Source organism: Suricata suricatta, chromosome 7, assembly GCF_006229205.1.
Source record: "Suricata suricatta isolate VVHF042 chromosome 7, meerkat_22Aug2017_6uvM2_HiC, whole genome shotgun sequence".
Classification (NCBI taxonomy): Eukaryota; Metazoa; Chordata; class Mammalia; order Carnivora; family Herpestidae; genus Suricata; species Suricata suricatta.
In genome coordinates, this window is record NC_043706.1 from 124773360 (window position 1) to 124796171 (window position 22812).

The 22812-nt window shown below is 38.4% G+C and overlaps 1 protein-coding gene across 1 annotated transcript in view; it reads left to right on the forward strand.

The window, feature by feature from the left end:
* The window catches only part of UTRN (utrophin), a 507319-nt gene that overhangs the window by 195615 nt on the left and 288892 nt on the right, over positions 1–22812 (forward strand). The window contains exons 33-39 of the mRNA XM_029943246.1: positions 4609–4764; positions 11489–11659; positions 13463–13642; positions 16148–16276; positions 16581–16751; positions 19440–19601; positions 20038–20175. Coding sequence (XP_029799106.1) covers positions 4609–4764; positions 11489–11659; positions 13463–13642; positions 16148–16276; positions 16581–16751; positions 19440–19601; positions 20038–20175 — 1107 coding nt within the window. The remainder of the gene's footprint in view (positions 1–4608; positions 4765–11488; positions 11660–13462; positions 13643–16147; positions 16277–16580; positions 16752–19439; positions 19602–20037; positions 20176–22812) is intronic.

Consider the following 22812-nt stretch of genomic DNA (forward strand, 5'->3'; position numbering starts at 1 on the left):
TCTCTTCCTGTTTGAATTTTGGCAGTGCGTGTGCATTTAGGAATTTGTCCATTTCTGCTGTGTTGTCCAGTTTCTTGGCATATAATTTTTCATAGTAATCTCTGATGATTGCTTGTATTTCTAGGGAATTGGTTGTAATAGATCCTTTTTCATTCATGATTTTGTCTATCTGGGTGCTCTCTCTTTTCTTTCTGAGGAGCCTGGCTAAAGGTTTATCTATTTTGTTTATTTTTTCAAAGAACCAACTCTTGGTTTTATTGATCTGCTCGACTGTTCTTTTGGATTCTATATTGTGTATTTCTGCCCTGATCTTTATTATTTCTTTTCTTCTGCTGGGTTTGGGGTGCTCTTGCTGCTTCCATTCTAGTTCCAGTAGGTGCTCTGTTAAATTTTGAATTTGCGCTTTTTCTAGTTTGTTGAAATTGGCCTGGATTGCAATATTCTTTCCTCCTAGGACTGCCTTTGCTGCGTCCCAGAGATTTTGGATTGTTGTATTTTCATTTTCGTTGGTTTCCATATACTTTTAATTTCTTCTCTATTGCCTGATTAACCCAATCATCCTTTAGTAGGGTGGTTTTAACGTCCACATTTTTGGAGGTTTTCCAGATCTTTCCTGTGGTTAATTTCAAGTTTCATAGCATTGTGGTCTGAAAGTGTGCATGGTATGATCTCTATTTGTTTATACTTATGGAGGGCTGCTTTATGCCCCAGTATGTGGTCTATCTTGGAGAATGTGCCATGTGCACTTGAAAAGAAGGTGAATTTCCTCTCTTCAGGATGCAGAGTTCAAAATATATCTATCTGTTCCATCTGTTCCAATGTGTCATTCAGGTCCATTGCTTCCTTAGTGATTTTCTGTCTGGTTGATCTATCCATTGCTGTCAGTGGAGTATTAAAGTCCCCTGCAATTAGCACATTCTTGTCAATAAGATTGTTTCTTTCTGTGATTAATTGTTTTATGTATTTGGGCGCTCCCAAATTTGGTGCATAGATATTTATAATTGTTAGCTCTTCCTGATGGAGAGACCCTGTAATTATTATATAATGTCCTTTCTCATCTCTTGTTACTGCCTTTACCTAAAGTCCAGTTTTCCTGCTATAAGTATGGCTACTCCAGCTTTTTTTTTTGGCTTCCAGTCGCATGATAGATATTTCTCCATCCCTTTACTTTCAACCTGAAGTTGTCTTCCGGCGACAATGAGTCTCTTGTAGACAGCAGATAGATGGGCTTTTTTTTTTATCCATTCTGCTACCCTGTGTTGTTTGGTTGGAGCATTCAGTCCATTTACATTCAGTGTTATTATTGAAAACTGTGGGTTTAGAGTCATTGTGTTCTCCCTAGAATTCATGTTTATAGTGGTGTCTCTGGCCTCTTGTATTCTTTGCAACATTTCACTCATAGTGTCCCTTTTAGGATTTCTTGTAGGGCTGGTTTGGTGGTCATGAATTCTCTCAATTTTTGTTTATTTGGGAACACTTTTATCTCTCCTATTTTGAATTTGAGGTTTGCTGGCTAAAGGATTCTTGGTTGCATGTTTTTTCAGATCATCACATTGAAGATTTCCTCCATGCCTTTCTGGCCTGCCAAGTTTCATTAGATAGGTCTGTAACCACTCTAATAGGTTTCCCTTTGAATGTGAGGGCCCTTTTCTCCCTAGCTGCTTTCAAAATTCTCTCTTTAGTTTTATATTTTTCCAGTTTCACTATGATATGTCGTGCTGAAGGCCGATTCAAATTCCATCTTATGGGGGTTCTTTGTGCCTCTTGAATTTGAATGTCTATTTCTTTACCCAGATTTGGGAAATTCTCAGTTATCATTTGGTCTAGTATCCCTTCAAGCCCTTTCTCTCTGTCTTCCTCTTCAGGAATTCCTATGATACGGCTGTTGTTCCATTTGATTGTATCACTCAGGTCTCGTATTCTCCTTTCCTCTTCCTGGATTAATTTCTCTCTCTTTTTTTCAGCTTCCTCTTTTGCTATAACTATAGAATTCTAATTCACCTATATTTCTCTCTACCTCATCAATCCTTGAGGTGGCTGCCTCCCTTTTGTTATTCACCTCATCTATAGCCTTTTTTAACTCATACACCTATTTTCAAAGTGCTTAGTAATTATCTCAGTTGCTTCCTTGATGCTTTTTTCAACCCCAGCGATTAATTTTATGACAAGTTTTTTAAATTCTTGATCCGGTATGTTGTCTAGATCTGCCTTGAGTAGTTTTGTGGCTATGACTTCATCCTGGAGGTTCTTTAGGGGAGAGTTGCTTCGTTTTGTCATTTTTGCTAGTTTTTTTTCTCTTGTCAGCTTTAGAAATCTCGTTGTGCACTGTGCACCTGTTAATATTTCTCTGTTAATGGAGGCTTATTGACTGTCCTGAGCCTGTTGTTTCAGGAAATATTCTTTTAATGGTGTCTCTTGGTTTCTCTTGTTGTGCCTTTGAATATTTTATTTCCCTACTCAGCAATATTTGGGACTCGCCGTCATGCACACTTTGGCTTGTTTCTTGGTGTAGCCCTAAGAAGGAAAACAGACAGACAAACAGAGGGAACAGAAGCACACAAATGCACAAACAAAGCAAACAATCACATTAAAAGGGGGAAAGAAAAGAAAGAAAATGGAGAGGAAAGAGACAAAAAGAAGAGAAGTAAAGAAAAAAATAAAGGGGGTCAGAGACAGCAAAGGACAGTGGACAGTCTAAAAGTGTATGGCCAGTTGAGGGGAGAGGTTTGGATGAGATACAGGAGAATATATCTGGATTGCAAGAAGTTAAAAAAAGGGAGAAAGGAGAAAGGAAAATAAGGAGTAAAAATTTTTAAAAATTTAAGTAATAAAGGTATTAATAATAAAAAATAAGTACAAAAAAAGAAGAAAAAAGAAAAAGAAAAAAAATTATAAGAAAAAAAAGAACCAACAGCTCCCCCTCGTGGATAGGCATGGTTTGGTGTGGTAGGTCTCGGAGGTTGCTCTCAGAGGCTCCTCCTTGGTGTCTGCAGAGCGTAGAATGGCGGCATGCCAAGCTCCACTGGAACTATGCACTGTGGGTCACTCTAATGATTCCGATCTCCTTGTGCCGTGGTTGAGGCAAGTTGTAATTTCCAGGCCCATCTGGGTTCAAAATTCTAGTCCATGCACTTTTATGCTACCACAGGTGAGATATATTTGCTTTGGTGGCTGGCTTCTTAGGGAGAGGGATCAGTTTGTCCTGGCTCAGGCAAGAATTTCCGCTGCCCCTGCTTGAGGTGAGGTGTGCCACCTGAGAGGAGATGCGCAGCAGGAGGTGAAGGGCACGCCCTCATAGACACAACTGCGGATTCCCAGCCCCCAGCTGGGATTGCAATCACGTTAGGGGAGGGATGAGTTTCTCTTTGTTTTGTGTAGTTGTTGCCGGAGGTGTCGGGCGCTGCCGGAAATGAGCTGGCAGCTCCTGCAGCCTGAGCACGAGCCCAGGCCTCCTCCGCTGCCAACTCCCTGCTGAGATCGCGTCGGGGTGGGGGCTATTTTTTCCCTGTTGGCACCCGGGGTTCGAGGTTTGCATGGCCAATGCTGGGGACGAGATGTGCCGTGGACATGAGGTGCGTGCTGCCACTCCCAAAACTGAGGTTGAATTGATCGCCCTTGGTGTTGCTGCCTGCCCAGGCCGCTGACTCCCGGCCGAGATGGCGCAGGGCTGGAAGCTGTTCTTTCCCTTGTGCTACCTGGGTTCGGGATTTGGGCTACCCAGCAGTTATCTATGGAGTGATCTTCTCTCTCCAAGCGCGTTTAAACGCTCTTTATCTCTTCCCCAGAGACAGTACAGTGAGCGTGTTCAGTCTCTCTGTCTCTTCCCTCTGTCTCTCGGGCTCCGTGCGCTTGCCCCATGTCGACTGGGGCTCACATCTCCCCTACCCGTCTCAGGCTGGCCCGTTTTCCAATCTCTGCAGTTCGCTCTCACTCACTCAGGTATTTTTGAGGTTGTCTTATTTCTGGAGTACGTATTTGCTCCTTCCGCTCTTGCAGATGAGAGTAATGTCCTTCTCAGTTTGATAGATGGGGCAGTCGAAGTTTTCAGAGCTCCCTTCCTCTCCGCCATCTTGGGTCCTCCTATACTGAGTTTTTATAGGGGTTCTCATCACATCAGTAATATATGCTCTTTGTGGTAGACTGGTACTTCAGAGGATTTTAAGGGAAAAAAAAGTGAATGTTAATACTTCCAAATGTTGACAGATAGAAATATAGCCAGTGTTGACTTCATTATAGTAAGAGCATTTATGATTTTTAAAAATGTAATTTAAGAAATGATAGACATTCAATATTTAGTGTTAATATATTTCCATTTTATGCAGGAAAACTGTTTTTATTATTAAGTACTCTCCTGAACTTGAAAACACATGTTTGATGGGTTTTAAATAAGTATACTCTCTATTAGTTTATCTTCTTATCTGATTTCAAAAAGAGAATACAACCTTGATTTCATTTCTCTCATGCTTTGAACCACATCTGATGCAGATAAAGCTCTTTGATCTCCATAGTTACTTTGTAGCTGTCAATCTGTAGACGCCAGTGTTCGGAAATATTTCCAATCAGCAACTTTTCACCACAGCGTAAAATGTGCCTCGCTCTCTTTTAAAGAAACTCTATAAAACTCTGAGTGAAGTCAAGCTTGAAGTGGAGACTGTAATCAAAACAGGAAGGCACATTGTCCAGAAGCAACAAACTGACAACCCCAAAGGGATGGATGAGCAGCTGACATCGCTGAAGATTCTCTACAATGACCTGGGCGCCCAGGTAAGGGTGTCTGTACTGCTCACCTGTTTTGCTCCCATTTATCTATTTTAAACTTTTACTTTTAAGTCAATGTGTGTTTGAATTTTACAACACCAATAATAGCATTTTCTTTTTTTAAATTTTAAAAATATTTATTTTTGAGAGAGAGAGAGAGAAAGAGCGTGCATGTGCGGGAGCAAGAGGAGGAGGGGCAGAGAGAAGAAGACACAGAATCTGAAGCAGGTTCTGGGCTCTGAGCCATTAGCACAGAACCTGACATGGGACTCGAAATCATGGACTATGAGATCATGACCTGAGCCCAAGTCAGACACTTAACTGATTGAGCCACCCAGGAGCCCCAGTAACAGTGTTTTCAATTATTCCAGTTTTTTATGTTATATTTCTTTAAATATGTATGATAATAAATACTAAATGATGAATAATTGTATAGAAATTTACTTTTAATATTTAATCCAGATTCATTTTTATGTTTTCTTTTTTTTGTTTATTTTTTTGTTAAGTTTGTTTATTTATTTATTTATTTTGAAAGAGAGAGAGAGCAAGAATGAGCAGGGGAGGGGCAGAGAGAGAGGGAAAGAGAGAATCCCAAGCAAGTACCACACCTTCAGTGCAGAGCCCAATATGGGGCTCAAACTCATGAACCAGGAGATCATGACCTGAGCTGAAACCAGGAGTCAGACAAGCTGAAACCAGGAGTCAGACACTTAACCGCTTAACCGACTGAGCCACTGAGGCGCCTCTTTTACAGTTTCAGTGGCTAGTCACGTTTCATAAGTTATTCTACTGAAACTCTACCAATAATAATAGCCTCTGTATAAACTCAAGTTACTGGTCCTTGGAGGTTTGAATTGAATAGTCTACTGAGAAATATTAAAACATCAAGACTCTGAAAAATAGTGACAAGAAGTTCACATTAATCTGGCAGGATCAAAAATCCTTTCAAGAAACACCTATGATCTGGGCATCTTAGTGAATCTGTGGGGGAACTTTTGGTTATTTATTTTGAGTAACTATATTTAGCAAGCTTAATGTCTTCTCTTATTGAGAACTCTGCCCTGAAATTAGGAAAACAAAGCAAAGCAAAACAAAACAACGACCATATTTAAGTGAAACCTTCCTGGCAATGTTGGAAAGCTGTGTTAGATAATATTTCATATCCTTCTTGAGTTATTATATGTTACCTAAGTTTCTACATCAGCCCCGAGAACACTAGCTGAAACTCTGTTATCATTTTCAGATCAGTAAGAATGAGCAGTACATATACTTCCTGCACAACTTTGACTTCACTCTGTAAGATAAAATTGCTGATGTGGTATGTTTGTATCACTCTGATACACTGCACATCTGGAACTCATAGTATAGAGCTCCTGTTTGATATTATACAGCTGAGTTTTTTTAATCAAATATTATTGTATTAATTCATCAACTGGGCATTTTATGGATGGCAGTGGTGTTGCTGGTTTTAATATTAATTCTTTAGTTGTAACCATGGTTTTAGAAATAAGTCATTTTCTCATTTAACATAGTTGAGACTTTACTGTGTGTCAGGCATCAGGGGAAGTAGTGATACAGTGGTGAGCAGAAGCATAAATTATCTTTGTCTAGAAGAGCTTAGGGTAGTGAAAGAAAACATGAATCAATTTGTCTTACAAAGTAATGCCACGTTGGCAGTCAGAAGTGTTTTGAAGGAATGTGTGTGGTGCTTTGAGAATACAGGTAATGGGCAATTTGGCCCAGTCTGGGGTTATGAAAGCTTCCTTGAGGAAGTGGTGCATTAGCCGAGATCTGAGAATGAGGAGCCTTTGAGGTTGATGGAATGGTATGTGTAAAGGCCCTGTGGCAGGAGGCAGCATGGTACATTTGTTTGGGTAATGCAGAGAAAGCAAGGATGGGGAACATGGTGCCAGAGAGAGGGATGAGACGATCATACTAGTGTCTTAGAGTTTGTGATAAAGGTTTTAATCTTAAAATCCCAGGATTTTATCAGGGAGATAAGAGGCTCATATATTTGCTTTTATTTTTTTATTAAAAATTTTTTAATGTTTATTTTTGAGAGAGAGAGAGAGAGCAAGTGAGTACCAGTGGGGGGAATGGCAGAGAGAGGGAGAGATAGAATCTCAAACAGGCCCCAGGCTCTGAGCTGTCAGCACAGAACCTGAAGCAGGGCTTGGACTCACAAACCACAAGATCATGACCCGAGACAAAGTCAGACACTCAACTGACTGAGCCACCCAGGTGCCCTTATATTTGCTTTTAAAAGATCACTTTCTACAGTTTGGTGGATGAATTGGAGAAAGGCAGGGATAAATGTGAAGAGAGCAGTTAGGAAATCCTTGTCACACTCTTAGTGAGAAACGATGGTGGCGTGAACTAAGGGGGCAGTGGAGATGGTATGAGTGGGTTGACTCAGACATGTGTAAGGAGTGACATGAGTAGGACTGGACATGGATTAGGTGTGGGAGCACAGGAGAGAGGGAGATGAGGGGTGACCCCTGGGTTTCTGGCTTGGTTACATGGAAGATCACAGTGCCATAATTGGAAAGAGGATCTGGTAGGAAAGGCAGAAACATGGAAAAATCATAAGCATGTATTGGGCATGTTCACATTTTAAGTGCCTTTGTGAGAGTGAATTGAATGTCAGGTACTCACAAAGTTATTCAAGTCTGGGGACTATATCTGGGCTGAAGCTAGGAATTTTATGAGTCATCTGCATAGAGATGGAAATTAAAGTTTTCCGTGATGAGATTGTCTAGGGAGAGGATATAGTGAGAAAAGAAAAACGTATACCAGCCACAAAATAAAAAATAAATGAGTGGGATTACATCACACTTGATCTTAGCCAAAAGGCTGAGAAGCGATGGAGTGGGATTGCATCAAACTAAAGAGCTCCTGCACAGCAAAAGAAACCATCAACAAAGTGAAAAGACAGCGTACAGAATGGAAAAAAAGTATTTGCAAATCACATATGATAATGCATTAATACAAAAATATGTAAAGAATTCATACAGCTCAATAGCAAAAAAGCAAATGATCCAATTAAAAATGGGCAGAGGACCTGAATAGGCATTATTCCAAAGAAAACATATGATGGATCAACAGGCACATGAAAAAGTGCTCAAACATGAGTAGTCCTCAAGGAAATGCAAATTAAAACCAAAGTGAGATAGTACCTTACACCTGTTAGTTAAGTGGTATCAAAAAGAGATAATGCCAGAGAGGATGTGGACGGAGAAAAGAGAACCCTTGAGCACTGTTGGTGGGAATATAAATTAGTGCAACCAATGTGGAAGACAGTATGCAGGTTCCTTAAAAAAATAAAAAAACTAGAACTAGCCTACGATCCATTAATTCCATTTCTGGGTATCATTTCCGTATCTGACAGAAACAAAAATACTACATTGAAGAGGCATGGGCACCCTCCTGCTCACAGTCATACTATTTAGAGTTGCCAAGCCTGGAAACAACCCAGTGCCCATTGATGGGTGAATAGACACAGAAGATGTGGTGTATATATATATATATAGTGTCCTATTATTCAGCCATGGAATGAAGGAAATCTTGCCATTTACAACAGCATAGATCGACCTTGAGGGCATTGTGCTAAGTGAATTAAGTCAGAGAAAGACAAATAACGGGTGATCTCACTTTTATGTGAAACCTAATGAACAAACTCCTAGAAAAACAGATCGGATTTGTGGCTATCAGAAGTGGGGGAGCAATAGGTCTGAAAATTAGATAAAGGTGGTCAAAAGGTACAGACTTCCAGTTTGAAGACACATAAGTACTGGGGATGCAGTACACAACATGCTGACCACAGCTAACACTGCTGTATGTACACACAGGGAAGTTAATGTACTAAATCCTGTGAGGCCCCATCACAAGGAAGAAACCATTTTTTGTTCTTTTTTTTTTGAATGACATGATGGATGTTTAAAGTCATTGTGGTAATCATTTTGTAATACATGTGACTAAAGTCAGTGCGCTGTGTATCTTAAACTTACACAGTGCTGTATCCCAGTAAAACTGGAAAAAATAAGAATTATTTTTAAATAAATTAAAGAAAAAGAAAAGGGCTGGATCAAGTCTTGAAGAATGACATCATTTAGTAAGACGTTTGAGGAAGATGTACTTGCATAAGAAACTAAGGTATATTATACCACATTTTTTTAATCTGTGCATCAGCGGACATTTAGGTTGTTTTCATGCCTTGGTTATTGTGTGGAATGCTGCCATCAATGCGGGGTGCAGATGCCTCTTCGGACTATGAGTTTCATTTCCTGTGGATATCTACACCAAACTAGGATTACTGGGTCATATGGTAGTTTTATTTTTGATGTTTTGAAGAACCACCATACTATTTTCCACAATTATATACTTGATATCTGCTAAAAGAGTAGATTTTCAGTGTTTTCACTATAAAAAAAGGTAACTATGGGAGTTGATGGATGCATCAATTAGCCTGATTATGGCAATCATTTCACTTAAAATGATCACATGGTACAAACTAAATACACATCTATGAAACTAAAGTCAGTAGCAAGAAGTGGTAACACCCGGAGAGTGCTGGGACAGGAAAGCCAGGGAAAAGGGGGATTTTGAGAACGAGTGTAGGCACTGGTTTTGAATTCTCAAACATTAAATGTGGTGTCCATTTAAACATGTCCATTTAGATCTGTTGTCCTTGGAGTCATCTTTGAGCTTAGCAGAGGCAGTTTCTGTGAAGTGATAGGTGCGGAAGCCAGAATGGGAGGAGGTAAGAAATGTGAGGGAGGTAAGAAAATGGTTTTGAGGATTGGTAAGGGGGAAAGATAGGAGAGAAGATAGTCTTAGGGGAGTTGGAGCCAAAGAGGGAATTTTTTTTTTCTTTTAAACATGAGAGACTTGAGTATGTTTCATAGCTGATGGGAATAGTCCTATTGAGAGGGAATGGTTGAATATCTAAGAGGGAGAAGGATAAATGGTTGGGTAAAATCTTTGCGACTTGAAGCTGCCCAATTCAGTATGCGCTGTGTCTTAAAATGTATTGATTAGACTAAGAAGAGTAGATTGTTGTAAGTTGAACTGTAAATTATTTTCTTCCTGGCATGTACAAATCTTTGGTAGCATTAAGTTTTAGATGATTGTGTAGCTGCCTGGGCTACATAAGATCCTTTGAATACCTCATATCTTTTAATATAAATCATGTATTTGTCTCCTAAAGTCTGCACTGAGGGGCTATTAATTTAAAGTCATGAATTTTAATTAAACTCTGTGGGAAAAAATATTTCACTTTTAAGAAGGAATTTAATAATAGTCAATCCTTGAGGTATGAAAGGGTAAAAGTGAACCTAGGGGACCAGAAAAAAGGAATGTAATTCTGCGTTACTTATTAAGAAAATTCAATCTTTATGTTATTCCAGAAAATTTCACCCCATATATGACTTATCACTCTATTACTTTTGCAAATTGCCTCTACCTATGTGCACATAAAAAGAGCACATTTTTATTTATGTATTATGTTCTAATGCCCTTGAACATGTTATCTCACCATTAGATTATGCATGATAGTTTTGTTTGAGAGTACCATCCTGTAATGTAAGGGGTCGGTCAGACCAGGCTCAACCCATGGCCAGGCCCCCCTGATCATGGCCTGAGCCTCCGTAAGCTTCACTGCCCTAATCTGCAAAGTTGAAGGGATAGGGCCCATCACAGAGGCTGCTGTGGATTTTATTGCATACCATGTGTAAGATTCCCTAGTGTAACATGGGAACTACGTGAAGAGACTGGTAGGGGTGCCTGCGTCGGTTTAGTGACTGAGTCTAGATTTTGGCTCAGGTTATGATCTCATGATTCATAAGATAGAGCGCTGTGTTGGACTCTGGAATGACAGCGTGTGGAGCCTGATTGGGATTCCCTTCTCTGTCTCTCTGTCTCTCTCTCTCTCAAAATGAATAAATATACAAAAGAGCCTGGTAAATGTTCAGTTGATTTTGCTTTCTGTCAACCACAAAAGTAATTTAGTTATAAAGGTTTATGTTGCATAGTTATATATTATAAATTAAATAGTTAATTACAAAACCTAATTATGAAAATCATACTATTTCCCTCAGATTTTAAAGTGTGTTTTAAAGTTTATTTATTTTGAGAGAGAGCATTAGTGTGCAAGAAGGGCAGAGAGAGAGAGAGAGAGAGAGAGAGAGAGAGAGAGAATCTCAAACAGGCTCTGCACTGTCAGCCGGTTGCAGGGCTCAATCTCACAAACTGTGAGATCATGACCTGAGCGGAAATCCAGAGTCAGATGCTTAACCTACTGAGCCACCCAGGCATCCTGTGTGTGTGTTTTTGAACAGAGTTCTTTGAGAGGACTATAAGGCATCTTCTGTTTAAAATGATAAAAGGTACGATTTACTGATTCCTTAACTTTGTTACAAGGACAGGGTCAAACCATTTGTCATTTGATACTCCTAACGACTTCTGAGGGCTATGCTTCTGCCAAGGTCACTTAGAAAGGAAGTGGGAAGAGCTGTGATGAAAACCAAGGTTGCCTGACATTTAACGAATATAGTATATTGTCCTCCTGTGAAGATGTAAGAATGGAGTAGTTCTAGGTGGAGAGATAAGGGTGTAGGTCTTGGAGGTTAAGTATGGGTAGAGTTTGCATCCTTAGTTATTCTTTGGACTCACTCCTGTTATGTTTCTCTCTCTCTCTCTCTCTCTCTCAATCCCTCCTCCTTCCTCTTTTCAGGTGACCGAGGGAAAACAGGACCTGGAAAGAGCCTCTCAGTTGGCCCGGAAAGTGAAGAAAGAGGCTGCTTCTCTCTCTGAATGGCTCTCTGTTACTGAGGCTGAGTTGGTACAGAAATCCACCTCAGAAGGAGTGCTTGGTGACTTGGATGTAGAAATCTCCTGGGCCAAAGTAAGTCGTAGCTCAGGTTACCTGCCAGGGTCATGCCAGGGTCACCTGTGGCATTTGGTTTAGGATGTCATTTATCTCCAATTCATATTAAACATAGTCTTTTCTTTTTTTCTGTTATTTTTCCACCTCTCTGTCTTAAGAAAGAAGAAAAGAACATTTAAAAAACAGTTTTAAGATGTTCTTGCTTTGATTTCAGAGGCATTAAACTCATGGGTCATCAGTAAGGCCTTTATAGGCATTGAGCTCATGTGGTACCTGGAAACAATTGTTGCCTTCAAAATTGGTGACACTTTTAGAATATTCATTTTTCACAAAGAATTGTACTGAATTTATTTATTAATTTTTCTATAGTAACTTTTGTACCAGCAACAAATCTTCCTGTTGCAAACTACCTGATAGAAAGAACATAGGAACAAAATTTTTAAAAATTGGATCAATAAACGATCCAATTACTACTCTGTAGTAATTTTGAATTCAGAGATTGGAGAGTAGATTTGCCAATTCTCTCTTTAGAGGTAGACAAAGAATCAAATAGAACACAAAGTTGTTTTATTTTTAACCAACCCATTTTCTTTTCCTAAATTTATTTCCCAATAAGCATGTATACTAGAGATACATGCTGAATATAAATGGTCAATACGGTGACAGAAATTTGTATAAAGTCGCAGGTCTGCGTCGTGACATCTACAGGTGTTTGCTTATGGGCAGTGAAGAGAAGGTTCTGGGAGGTCGTGGGTGATACAGCTGCTTCTTAATTTGAATACTTCATGGAGAGAACCATTGAAAGCAAGTCCAGGTATGAGGCAGTAGAATTGCTGATGAAAAGTATAGTTTTGCCGTGGGCCCTGTGAGGCAACAAGGAGATGAAGAAAGGGATGAAGGAAGGAGAGGAAGGACGTTGGAATTCACGGGTGGACTGTGGATGAGGGCAAAGCGAAGGTACTAAATTTCTTCTGTTAAATTTATGTTTTCAAAGGAAATGTTATCATCTTTGTACATTTTGAAAGGCATTATTTTCTTATTTTTTTGGAAAGTTCATGTATTTATTTTATTTGAGAGAGCACACACATGAGTGTGAGAGGGCAGAGAAAGAGGGAGAGAGACAGAATTCTAAGCAGGCTTGTTAGCACTGTTAGCCTGGAGCCCCACGCTGGGCTCAAACCCATGAAACATGAGATCATGATCTGAGCCAACCAAAATCAGGTCAAACGCTCAATCAACTGAGCCACCTAGGTGCCTTGCCATTGTTTTCTTGTTAATAATTTAAGTCATATAGGCTAATTGAGTGACATTTGCATAGTGTAATTAAAAAAGCCACCTGGGTGGCTTAGTTGGTTAAATGTCTGACTTTTGATTTCGGCTCAGGTCATGATCTTACAGTTCCTGGAACTGAGTCTCAAGTGGGGCTCTGCACAGAGCCTGCTTGGGATTCTCTCTCTCTCCCTCTCTCCCTGCCCCGCCCCCACTCTCTCTTGCACTTTCTATTGCTCTCTCTCTCTAAATAAATACATAAACTTTAAAATAAGAAGACAGAAGCAAAAATTATTTATAATCCAAGAATTTGCTATTTTCGGCTCAGGTCACAAAGTCAAATGCTTAACTGACAGCCACCCAGGCGCCCCAAGAACCCCGAACATTTAATAGGTTGTGGAGCATTGGAAACCTTTGGCATATTGTAAATTCTCTGGGGGACTCATGGACTACTGTGGATAAATGGAAGAGAAGTTTTTTACAAATTAAAGTTGCATGAACTCTTAGAATGTTCTGGAACATCATGTGGTTCTTGGTATTTTTACTTTCTAGAATATTCTGAAGGACCTGGAAAAGAGAAAAGCTGATTTAAGTGCCATCTCAGAGAGTAGTACTGCCCTCCAGAACTTGATCGAGGGCAGCGAGGCTGTTTTAGAAGAGAGGCTCTGTGTCCTTAACGCTGGCTGGAGCCGCGTCCGGACCTGGACGGAGGACTGGTGCAGCACGTTAATGGTATGTTTCCGGAGAAATTCAACGATGAGATCTTTCCTCCTTTAATTGTTAAAAAACCAATACAACTTTGATGGGAGCTTTAAATCCTGTTTTCTGTGTGTCACCGTAATGTTTTGCTTCAAGTGAATTAATTTCATAAAACTACATTTATTTTTTCATTTGAAAAGGTAGTAACTTTCTAGAGTTAAACATGTCTCTGTTAAGTAATACACCATTTGTGATATATGTAGAAATATGTACTTCAATGTTTTAGTAAGTGTACCTCACTTGTTATGTTTTAATGATTTGATATTGTATTTAACTGTCATGCTATCATAAATTATATACATAATACTAACTATGTTCTAATAATGGCATACTCGTTAAGAGCACAGGTTTTAGGATCTCATGGCCTAAGGAAAAATTTTAACTACTAGCTGAGTGACATCGGTCACGTCACTTAAAGCTCTCTAAGTCTCATTTTTCTCATATGTAAATGGACATTATTATAATTTCTATCTTGTATAGTTTTTGTGAGGATTATGTGACATGAAACATGTATAAATATATAGCTGTACTTAAAATAACCAATTGTAGATATTATGGTGTTGATTATGATCATTGTTAAATATTTTTTATTGTTAGTCTTTAGTTGTTCTACTGCTAATTATTTCCTAGATAGGGTGACCTGTTAAATATCATAGTGGTTTTCTGTCCCTCATATCCTATCAATGAATATATGGCCACCTCGCCCTCTTTTCCTTTAGAGGGAGTTTCATTTATAAATTATTATTTTGTTTTGACATTTCTGGGATAGGACTTTTTTCAAATTTATAGAATTACTGGGTAATAAATAGAGATAGAGAAAAATAAATTATTGTGTGTTTGAGCATTTACTGAACTCAATCATAATGTGTAGGGCATTGAAGTTCATGGGATCATATTTTGATCTGTGAGAACAATATCCAGAGTTTATTATTAAGAACAAAACTTGGGTAAATTACTTAGATATTGCTACATTTTAATTTCTCTCTATATAAAATTGGAATAAGAGAACATATCTTATAGAGTTCGTAAATGTTAAATAACAAATATAAAACTCTTGGGTCATAGACTATGTTCATGAAATATTTTATATATTCATTTTTATTGTAGCCAACTTTAATCCACATTTTCCCAGCTTTTATGTCTATATTCTTCAGTCTGTGCCTTCCAAATTTTCCCTTCAAATAATGCCTTTATTGTCCTCTTAGAACATTTGACATTAAAGAAGTCTGGTTCTCATCAGTTCAGCTTTCTTAGAATCCCAATCAGTACCAAAACTTTCCTCATTGAGTCTCATTTTCTTTTTTTAAACTATTCTTTCATATTAATGAATCAATTATTTGTTTTCTTGTCTTTGAAATACTTATAAGATTTTTTCTAGTTCCCTTTGTCCTATAAAATACAGTTCTTATAAGCTGTGGACTGCCCTACTCTTTTTGATCAGGTTCTAAATTCTTACCTTAGCCTCAGCTATTTTGCTTAGTTTTAATTGGCTTTACTGTTTTCTTCTGGTTTTCGCATTAATCTCTCACTCAACATTTTCTGTTCAGCTTCACAAGATGTTAGTGAGGTCTTTGCCAGCTGTAATATTAAGTGCTGGTGGCACCAACGTGACAAATCATAGGCCTGCTCTATAGTCAGTTATAGCCCATTGAGCAGACAGAACCTTATTCAGTGCATATTTTAATCATCCTTTTATATTACTACTTTTTAAAAGCTTTTGTAAAAGTTTATTTATTCATTTATTTTGAGAGAGAGAGAGAATGAATATGAGAATCTCAAACAGGCTCTGCACCACCAGTGCAGAGCCCAATGGAGGCTTGAACTCATGAACCTCAAGATCATGACCTGAGCCAAAGTCAGATGCTTAACTGACTGGGCCACTCAGGCGCCCCTATAATACTCCTTTTTTTTTAAATTTATTTATTTTTGAGAGACAGAGAGACAGAGCATGAGCAGAGAAGGGCAGAGAGTGAGAGAGGGAGACATAGAATTCAAAGCAGGCTTCAGGTTCCACGCTGTCAGCCAGCTGACGCGGGGCTCGAAGTCATGAACAGCGAGATCATGACCTGAACCAAAGTCAGCTGCTTAACCGACTGAGCCACCCAGGCACCCCCTATTATTACTACTTTTTAAGTGAGGTCTTAAAACAATAGGATCAAGTGGTGGTAGATGAGATTACGTATATCATAAGAATGATAAGGAAGACAAAATGAAATTGAAAAAGAAAGTTTCACCTTTTATCTTTCTTCAGTCTTTTATAATATTGTATTGAGGTCTAAAATAAGTTTAAAAACCATGTAAACATAGCTATGCATTTTAGGAATGAGACTTACTCACTGGGAAAGAACTTTGCAGAAAGATGGAAACCTGGCTTGAAATTCAGCATAATTAGCTTTGTGAGGTCTTCGACATGTCTTCTAAGATTGTTGTCTGAAGTGTTGCATGTGATTGCGCCAACATTTCATTAATTTTTTCTAGAATCATCAGAACCAGTTGGAAATATTTGACGGAAATGTTGCTCACATAAGTACCTGGCTTTATCAAGCGGAAGCTCTATTGGACGAGATTGAAAAAAAACCAGCAAGTAAACGGGAAGAAATCGTGAAGGTACCAAGCACAGAGGATCAGTAACACTTCTGGGAGAGGAAGATTGGGTGTGGTCTTTTCTCTCATGCTCACAGTTACTTGTGGACTCATTCTTTCCATGCATTTGATTCATTAGTTTCATTTTGGTGGGAGAAACCGAGATTTCAAATGAGTTCGATGTGAGCAGCTCTTCCTGAAATTGTCCTAAAATCTTTTCTGGGATCCAAGAAATTTATTTAAACTACCTCTAATTCTGAATTAGCATCACACCTATTTTTGTTTTTGCTTTTTCCCATGTGATAATTTTGTGTTTTCTTACAATCAGCGTTTAATATCTGAGCTGGATGATGCCAGTCTTCAGGTTGAAAATGTCCGTGATCAAGCCCTTGTTTTGATGAATACACGTGGAGGTGCAAGCAAGGACCTTGTGGAACCAAAATTAGCTGAACTGAATAGAAACTTTGACAAGGTGTCTCAACATATCAAAAGTGCCAAAGTGAGTAATAATAGTTTAATATAAAACTATTTTTCCTGTGGTCATGTGTCTCAATGATAGGTGATTACTGGGTATATACATCAAAAAATTATTATTTATTTACTTATGTATTTATTGAGGGGGGGAAGGGGCAGAGGAGAAGGAGAGAAAATCTTCAGCAGGCTCCATGCTCAGCTCGAACCCTGACATGGGGATTGGCCCCACAACCCTGGGATCATGACTTGAACCAAAACCAAGAGTCAGAAGCTCAAGTGAGCGAATCATCCAGGCACCCCTACATAAAAAAAAAAATTAAATTAAAATGATTTTAATCACTTTTTCCTTGAATGGAGAATTGGTTCTTATTGATTCGTGATTTTGCATGTGAAGGAGAGAAAACAGGAAATTAGTCTTGAGGAAAATAGCTCATTTAAGACAAGGTGCCAAAGTCTCAGTCAGAAGTTAAAATTGACTATAAAATAATGAGACTTGTTTCCAAGCTCATATTAAACCTGTTACTGGATAGTCACACTTGATAAACTTGTGCACACTATATGTGTGTGAACTTATTTTTTGTGTTTTACGTGTTCTTGCATCTAAAAGTTACAAGTAATTTCACAATTTAAACTTAATGCAGAAAGCTACTATCTGCTCTTACAAATTTGAAAAGGGGCTTTATGAATTTAAATAAGAGGGTGGAGTGATTGGGTGGCTGGATCGAATGTCTAACTCTTGATTTCAGCTCAGGTCATGATCCCAGGGTTGTGGGATCAGCACTGAGCATGGCGCCTGTCTGCTCCCTCTGCCCTCCTCCCCCACTCACACTTTTTCTCCAAGATAAAATAGAAATAAAATAAAGTAAAGTAAAATAAAATTAGAGAATCATACATAAGAGATTTTCTTAAAAAGTTCTTATTTATTTACCATATGATAATTATTCTCTCTGTATATATCTTACTAGTTCTCTTTCCTCTTTCGCTTGTCTAATGAGAGGAGGAAATGAAACGTTTCATTGTGGTGTTCTCAAGGCCTGGGGTGCGGCTAGTGCTCCGTAAATGTTAACTTGAAAAGATGAAAGCCTTCTGAAGGTTTGCTAGGGCAAAACCCCAAAACCACAGCTGACTTTGGGGGGTCATTCAAACCAAGTGTTCATTCTGACCGGGGACTATGAGTTTTTCAGAATCCCAGCTGCGCCCCTGGGGTTGGCATTTTTGAATATTTGGTTAATTCTACCTCCTGAGAGTTGTGTATGGAAATTATCTAGAGGAAGGACCCTCTTTTTTGCAAGAAGTAAATATTATCTAAGTTTGCTTTAATTTGAAGTGTCTGCCATAAGAAGCCAAACTATCTTTTATAGCAGATGAATATATTTAGATTATTCACATCTTAAGGGAAACAATAACTTACTTTAACTTCCGTCTTCCTTAGCTTTGACCTTAACTTCCCTATCTTCTGTCCTAAGCTCAATTTGTTCTTTTCAATAGATATATGGGAGCATTTTCCTGGTATAAAAGAATAAGGCATGAGACATAGGGATAGAATGAGAGGAAGTACAAAGAACCAAAATTATTATTATCCCCATAAATAACTTCTCTCATCATTTTGGCATACATGTCTACTTTTATACATATGTGATATTAAAATATCAATTGTTCCATATGTTCTTCTTTGACATGGTTTTCAACATGGTTTCCATTATATGATCTGTTATACTTTTCTAACTCAGTTTCCCACTTTTAGTGTGCTTTTGTAAATATTGAATTGTCAAATTCTTTTATGTATGTCTTTTTGCTCATTTGTTAGAATTAATTCTTAGAATTCCTTGAAACTGTTGCAAAAGTTGTGCATATAAATACCATTAAATAGATTTCCTAAAGAGTCCAACAGAAAGTTTGTGCCAATTTCTACTTCGATAATCAGTGTGAAAGATCTTGATTTCCTGTGCTCAGCCAACAGCTCCTGTCATTTTCCTGCATGTTAGTTCTATTAGAATTGTTAATATTGAGTTTAGTCACATAAAGTCTTTCTGTATTGATTCTGAAAATACTGCATTGAGAAATACGTACTTTTTCAGAGTTTAGGTATCAAAATCCAGGAGGATTCTCGTGGGGGAAGGTTACCTGGGGCGTACCTTTACTGGGTGGGGCCCTTTCTTCTCTCCACGGTCATGGCAGGCATGGCTTTTGGATGTTGGCGCTGTTTCCCACTGTGTGCACTCTCAGAATCCCCCACACTGCACTCCAGGCAGCCGCCGTTATTTGCACACTAGTTTATATCTCTGATTGGTGTTTGGAGAAAATTGGTAACTCCGAGAAGCACAAACAGATAAAGTCATTGCTATATGGATGAATGAAATTATACTCCATTCAAATAAGTGGTAGTTCCTCTCTTGACACTGCATCCCCCTGATTAACGTGAGAACATCTAGCGAAGAATGTATCTTGGGATGCCTAGATGGCTCAGTTGGCGAAGTGTCCCTCCAGCTCTGGATGTGGGCTCAGATCATGATCCTACGGTTGTGAGATCAAGCCCCAAGTTGGGCTCCATGCTGGGCATGGAGACCACTTAAGATTCTCTTTTTCTCCCTTTCTCTCTCCCTCTCGCCCTTTCTCCCCTCGTCCCTCCCCACCCCACTCTTCCCCTGCTTGCCCTGTCTCTTAAAAAAAAAAAAGAATGTATCTTTTTTAAAGAACACTTTTCCTTCCACAGTTACTAATTGGCCAGGAGCCATTAGCATACCAGTGTCTGGTCACCACCGAGGCGTTTGAAGCTGATGTACTTTTCTCTGACCTGGAAAAATTAGAAGTTGACATAGAAAATATGTTAAAAATTGTGGAAAAACAGTTGGAATTCAGTGATGAAGATGAAAAGGTTGGTTCAAGGAGGTTTTCAAAACCATGGTGTTCTTATTTTTCTGTTCTGGTAGCTATATTTTACATCAGTGATGTTTAACCACAGAATCTGCCAAGTCACGGCAAAGGATAGACCCAAATGTGATTTTCTGTTGAGTGTTATAAGATTTGCCAAGTGATTTACGTAGTGCATAAGAAAATAGACACACTTTCTGACTAATGGTAGTGTTGGTGTAGATGTTCTCTAATTTCTGCTAAACTAACATTCTTCATGAGACATTTTAAAGTCAAATATGAAATGGTTTTTAAAAACATGAATTTTTGTTACTTATTCATATGAACAGGTCTTGATTGATCTGGTACCTCACAGTTCTCCTACTTGGGAACTGATTAGTAAGCGATGCTATTATGTATTTTTCTTTCGAGTAACTTCGTTTTTCCTGTTAAACATTCAGATGGATGAGGAGAGAGCCCAGATTGAGGAAGTTCTACAGAAAGGAGAACAAATGTTACATCAACCTATGGAGGAGAATAAAAAAGAAAAGATCCGTTTGCAGTTACTACATCTGCGTACAAAGTACAATAAAACTAAGGTATTGTTCTGGGAGAGTCTCTGTTCTACTTGAAGAACATACTTAGCTCTTACCATTCAGATATTTGACGTTGCATTCATGGATACGTTAAAAAACAGGTGGAATAGTACTTCTTTCTCCTTTCTAAGTATGTTTATATTTTTGGATGGGGCAGGACTTAAAGAAAATAGAAACAGAAAATCTTATTATTGGCATCTCTTTTGTACTTTTAATAATGTACTAAGTCTGAAAGGCATCTCTTCCTTTTAGAAGTGACTTCTTCCTTCAGTTCTGAATTTTGTATATGGAGGTCTTGATCGCCTCAACAAAAATGTTACTTTACAAATAACTAAATTTGTGAATTGATAAACTATGATTTGTATTCTAGAAAAAGATGCACTACCAGCCCCCTTTTCAATGCCCATCTTCCCAGTTGCATTGCAAGTGTGTTGGTGTTCTCTAAAAGTCTGCTCTTAGGTAGTCCTTCTAAGAGCCATTTTTAGTTAGTGATGTTGAATCTAGTGGAAGATTCTAGTCTCTCAGACTCTCAGCCTCTTGCTGCCTGTTGGAAGTTTCCATCTGTATGTACCACAACCTTGTAACATGTAACAAGGTAAACTTGCCCTCTCCCTTGCCTTCTAACCTGTGTTTCCTAAGTTATTCCCTATCTTAGTTTATTTCCTTAAACTATCCATTCTACTTTAAGAAAGGGTAGTTTTTCCTCACACTACATCAAGTAGGTATTAAAACCATCACTTCCAAATGAAGTGAGATACAGCTGAACCCAAAGTTAGACACAGTGCTACCAATTAGTTGTTTTATGACCCTGGGGAAATGACTGAGTTTCTCATAGTGCATTATCGCTTCCATAATTCAGACTAATAATTCTGAATTCTAACTCAGGATTTTCTCCTGTTAGTTATTATAGTGTATCTCAGGCTGGGTCTTTTTTATGTTCAGTTTTTCTTAATTCTAGCCCATCCTCCATATTGTCCTCATAATTACTGATCTCAGAGTCATGGCTGATCATGTCATTCCTTTACCTAAGAAAGTATTTAGGAAGATATTACAAAATACAGAAAAAGCTTTAAGTGCAAGGTTCATTATTTTAATGGTACCCCGAGGCTTTGGTCTGACCTCCAGCTATCTTTCTGATTCTCTGGCACTCACCAGGAAGTATATTTATGCTGGTTTTCTGTATATTTTCCCAAATATGCCTTTCCACCTTTAGGGTCTTTGCTAATTTTTATTCTTATTCTCTGCTGTGGGTTTTATCTCTTTATGTTACCTGAAAAATGTATTATCTTTTAAGGGTTGGTTCTATTTTTATTCCTAACATTTTTCAGATGATATTACAGTTCTTGGCTTCACTGTTACTTTTACAAGTAACTTACTTGCCTACAACTTTATCTTTGGGTCCCAAATCATAAAGCATTACTGGTCCAAAATGGAAATAATTTTTAGAATTTTAACAATGAATAAATTTGTTTTTTAAAAGTACTATTATACATCACAATAGGGTTATTTTATTTTGGGTTTACTAGCATTAATTAGGACTTTTTTTCCCCTCTTAGGGCATTTTGATTGATCTTGAGGACGTTTTTCCCCCCTGTTAGGGCATTTTGATTGATCACTCTCTTGGAATAAAATCTATTTTGGGAATCTAGAAAGCACATGTTTAAAATTTGAACTTCCCTGCTGCTTCTTCTGCAAGAGCATAGAGGCTCAGAAAATCCTAGATTATCTTTATAGGCTGAATAGAAAAAGGCAGTCTTTAATGAATGTGATTTTATTTTTAACTTGGAACTGTCTATTTACAATAACTTCTGATCTTCTTGTTCTTTTATATCTGCTTAAAAATTATAATTTGTCTTCTTGGACATGTGGATGAATATCTAATGGTTTCTGACTAAAATTTGAATGCATGGCATTAGTATAACAAAACTGATACTAATTTCAAGTGGAAATAATGCTTTTGATAAAATCAGCATGTCTATATAGGTTTGCTTCTATCCTGCTATCCAGGACTGTGCAGAAGTCGGTGAAAGCAGTGTATCACATTGTAGGAGACAAAGGAATGTAAACCTCTAGGTTTAACACCATGTTTTTGACTCACTGGTTTTAGTCTTGAGTCTTGGTTTCATTTAGGAATGATAACTGTAAACAGTTTCAGGATCAGTGCCTCAGTGAACATGTGTTTAGGATCATTTTCCCTGCCATCTTTGAATTTGCAAAGGAATATCGTTTTTTAGGAGTTCACTATAGGAATATAGTGAAAGCATCTGGGAAGCCACCTTAATTCATGAGCAGGTGTACTTTGCCGTTTGCAAGTAGTAGAGGGCATTTAACAAATTGTAGCCACTTGGGGTAAAGGACTTGAACTCCTCAAAGACCGGTAGCCCATCCCAGAAAGCACTGTTTTTGTTAAGAAAGCTCTGATTAAAAGATATATTAAGATTTTTTTTAATGTTTTATTTATTTTTAATACAGAGAGAGACAGAGCATGAGAGGGGGAGGGGCAGAGAGAGAAGGAGACACAGAACTGGAAGCAGGCTCCAGGCTCTGAGCTAGCTGTCAGCACAGAGCCTGACGCGGGGCTCGAACCCACGAACGTGAGATCTGACCTGAGCCGAAGCCGGAGGCTTAACCGACTGAGCC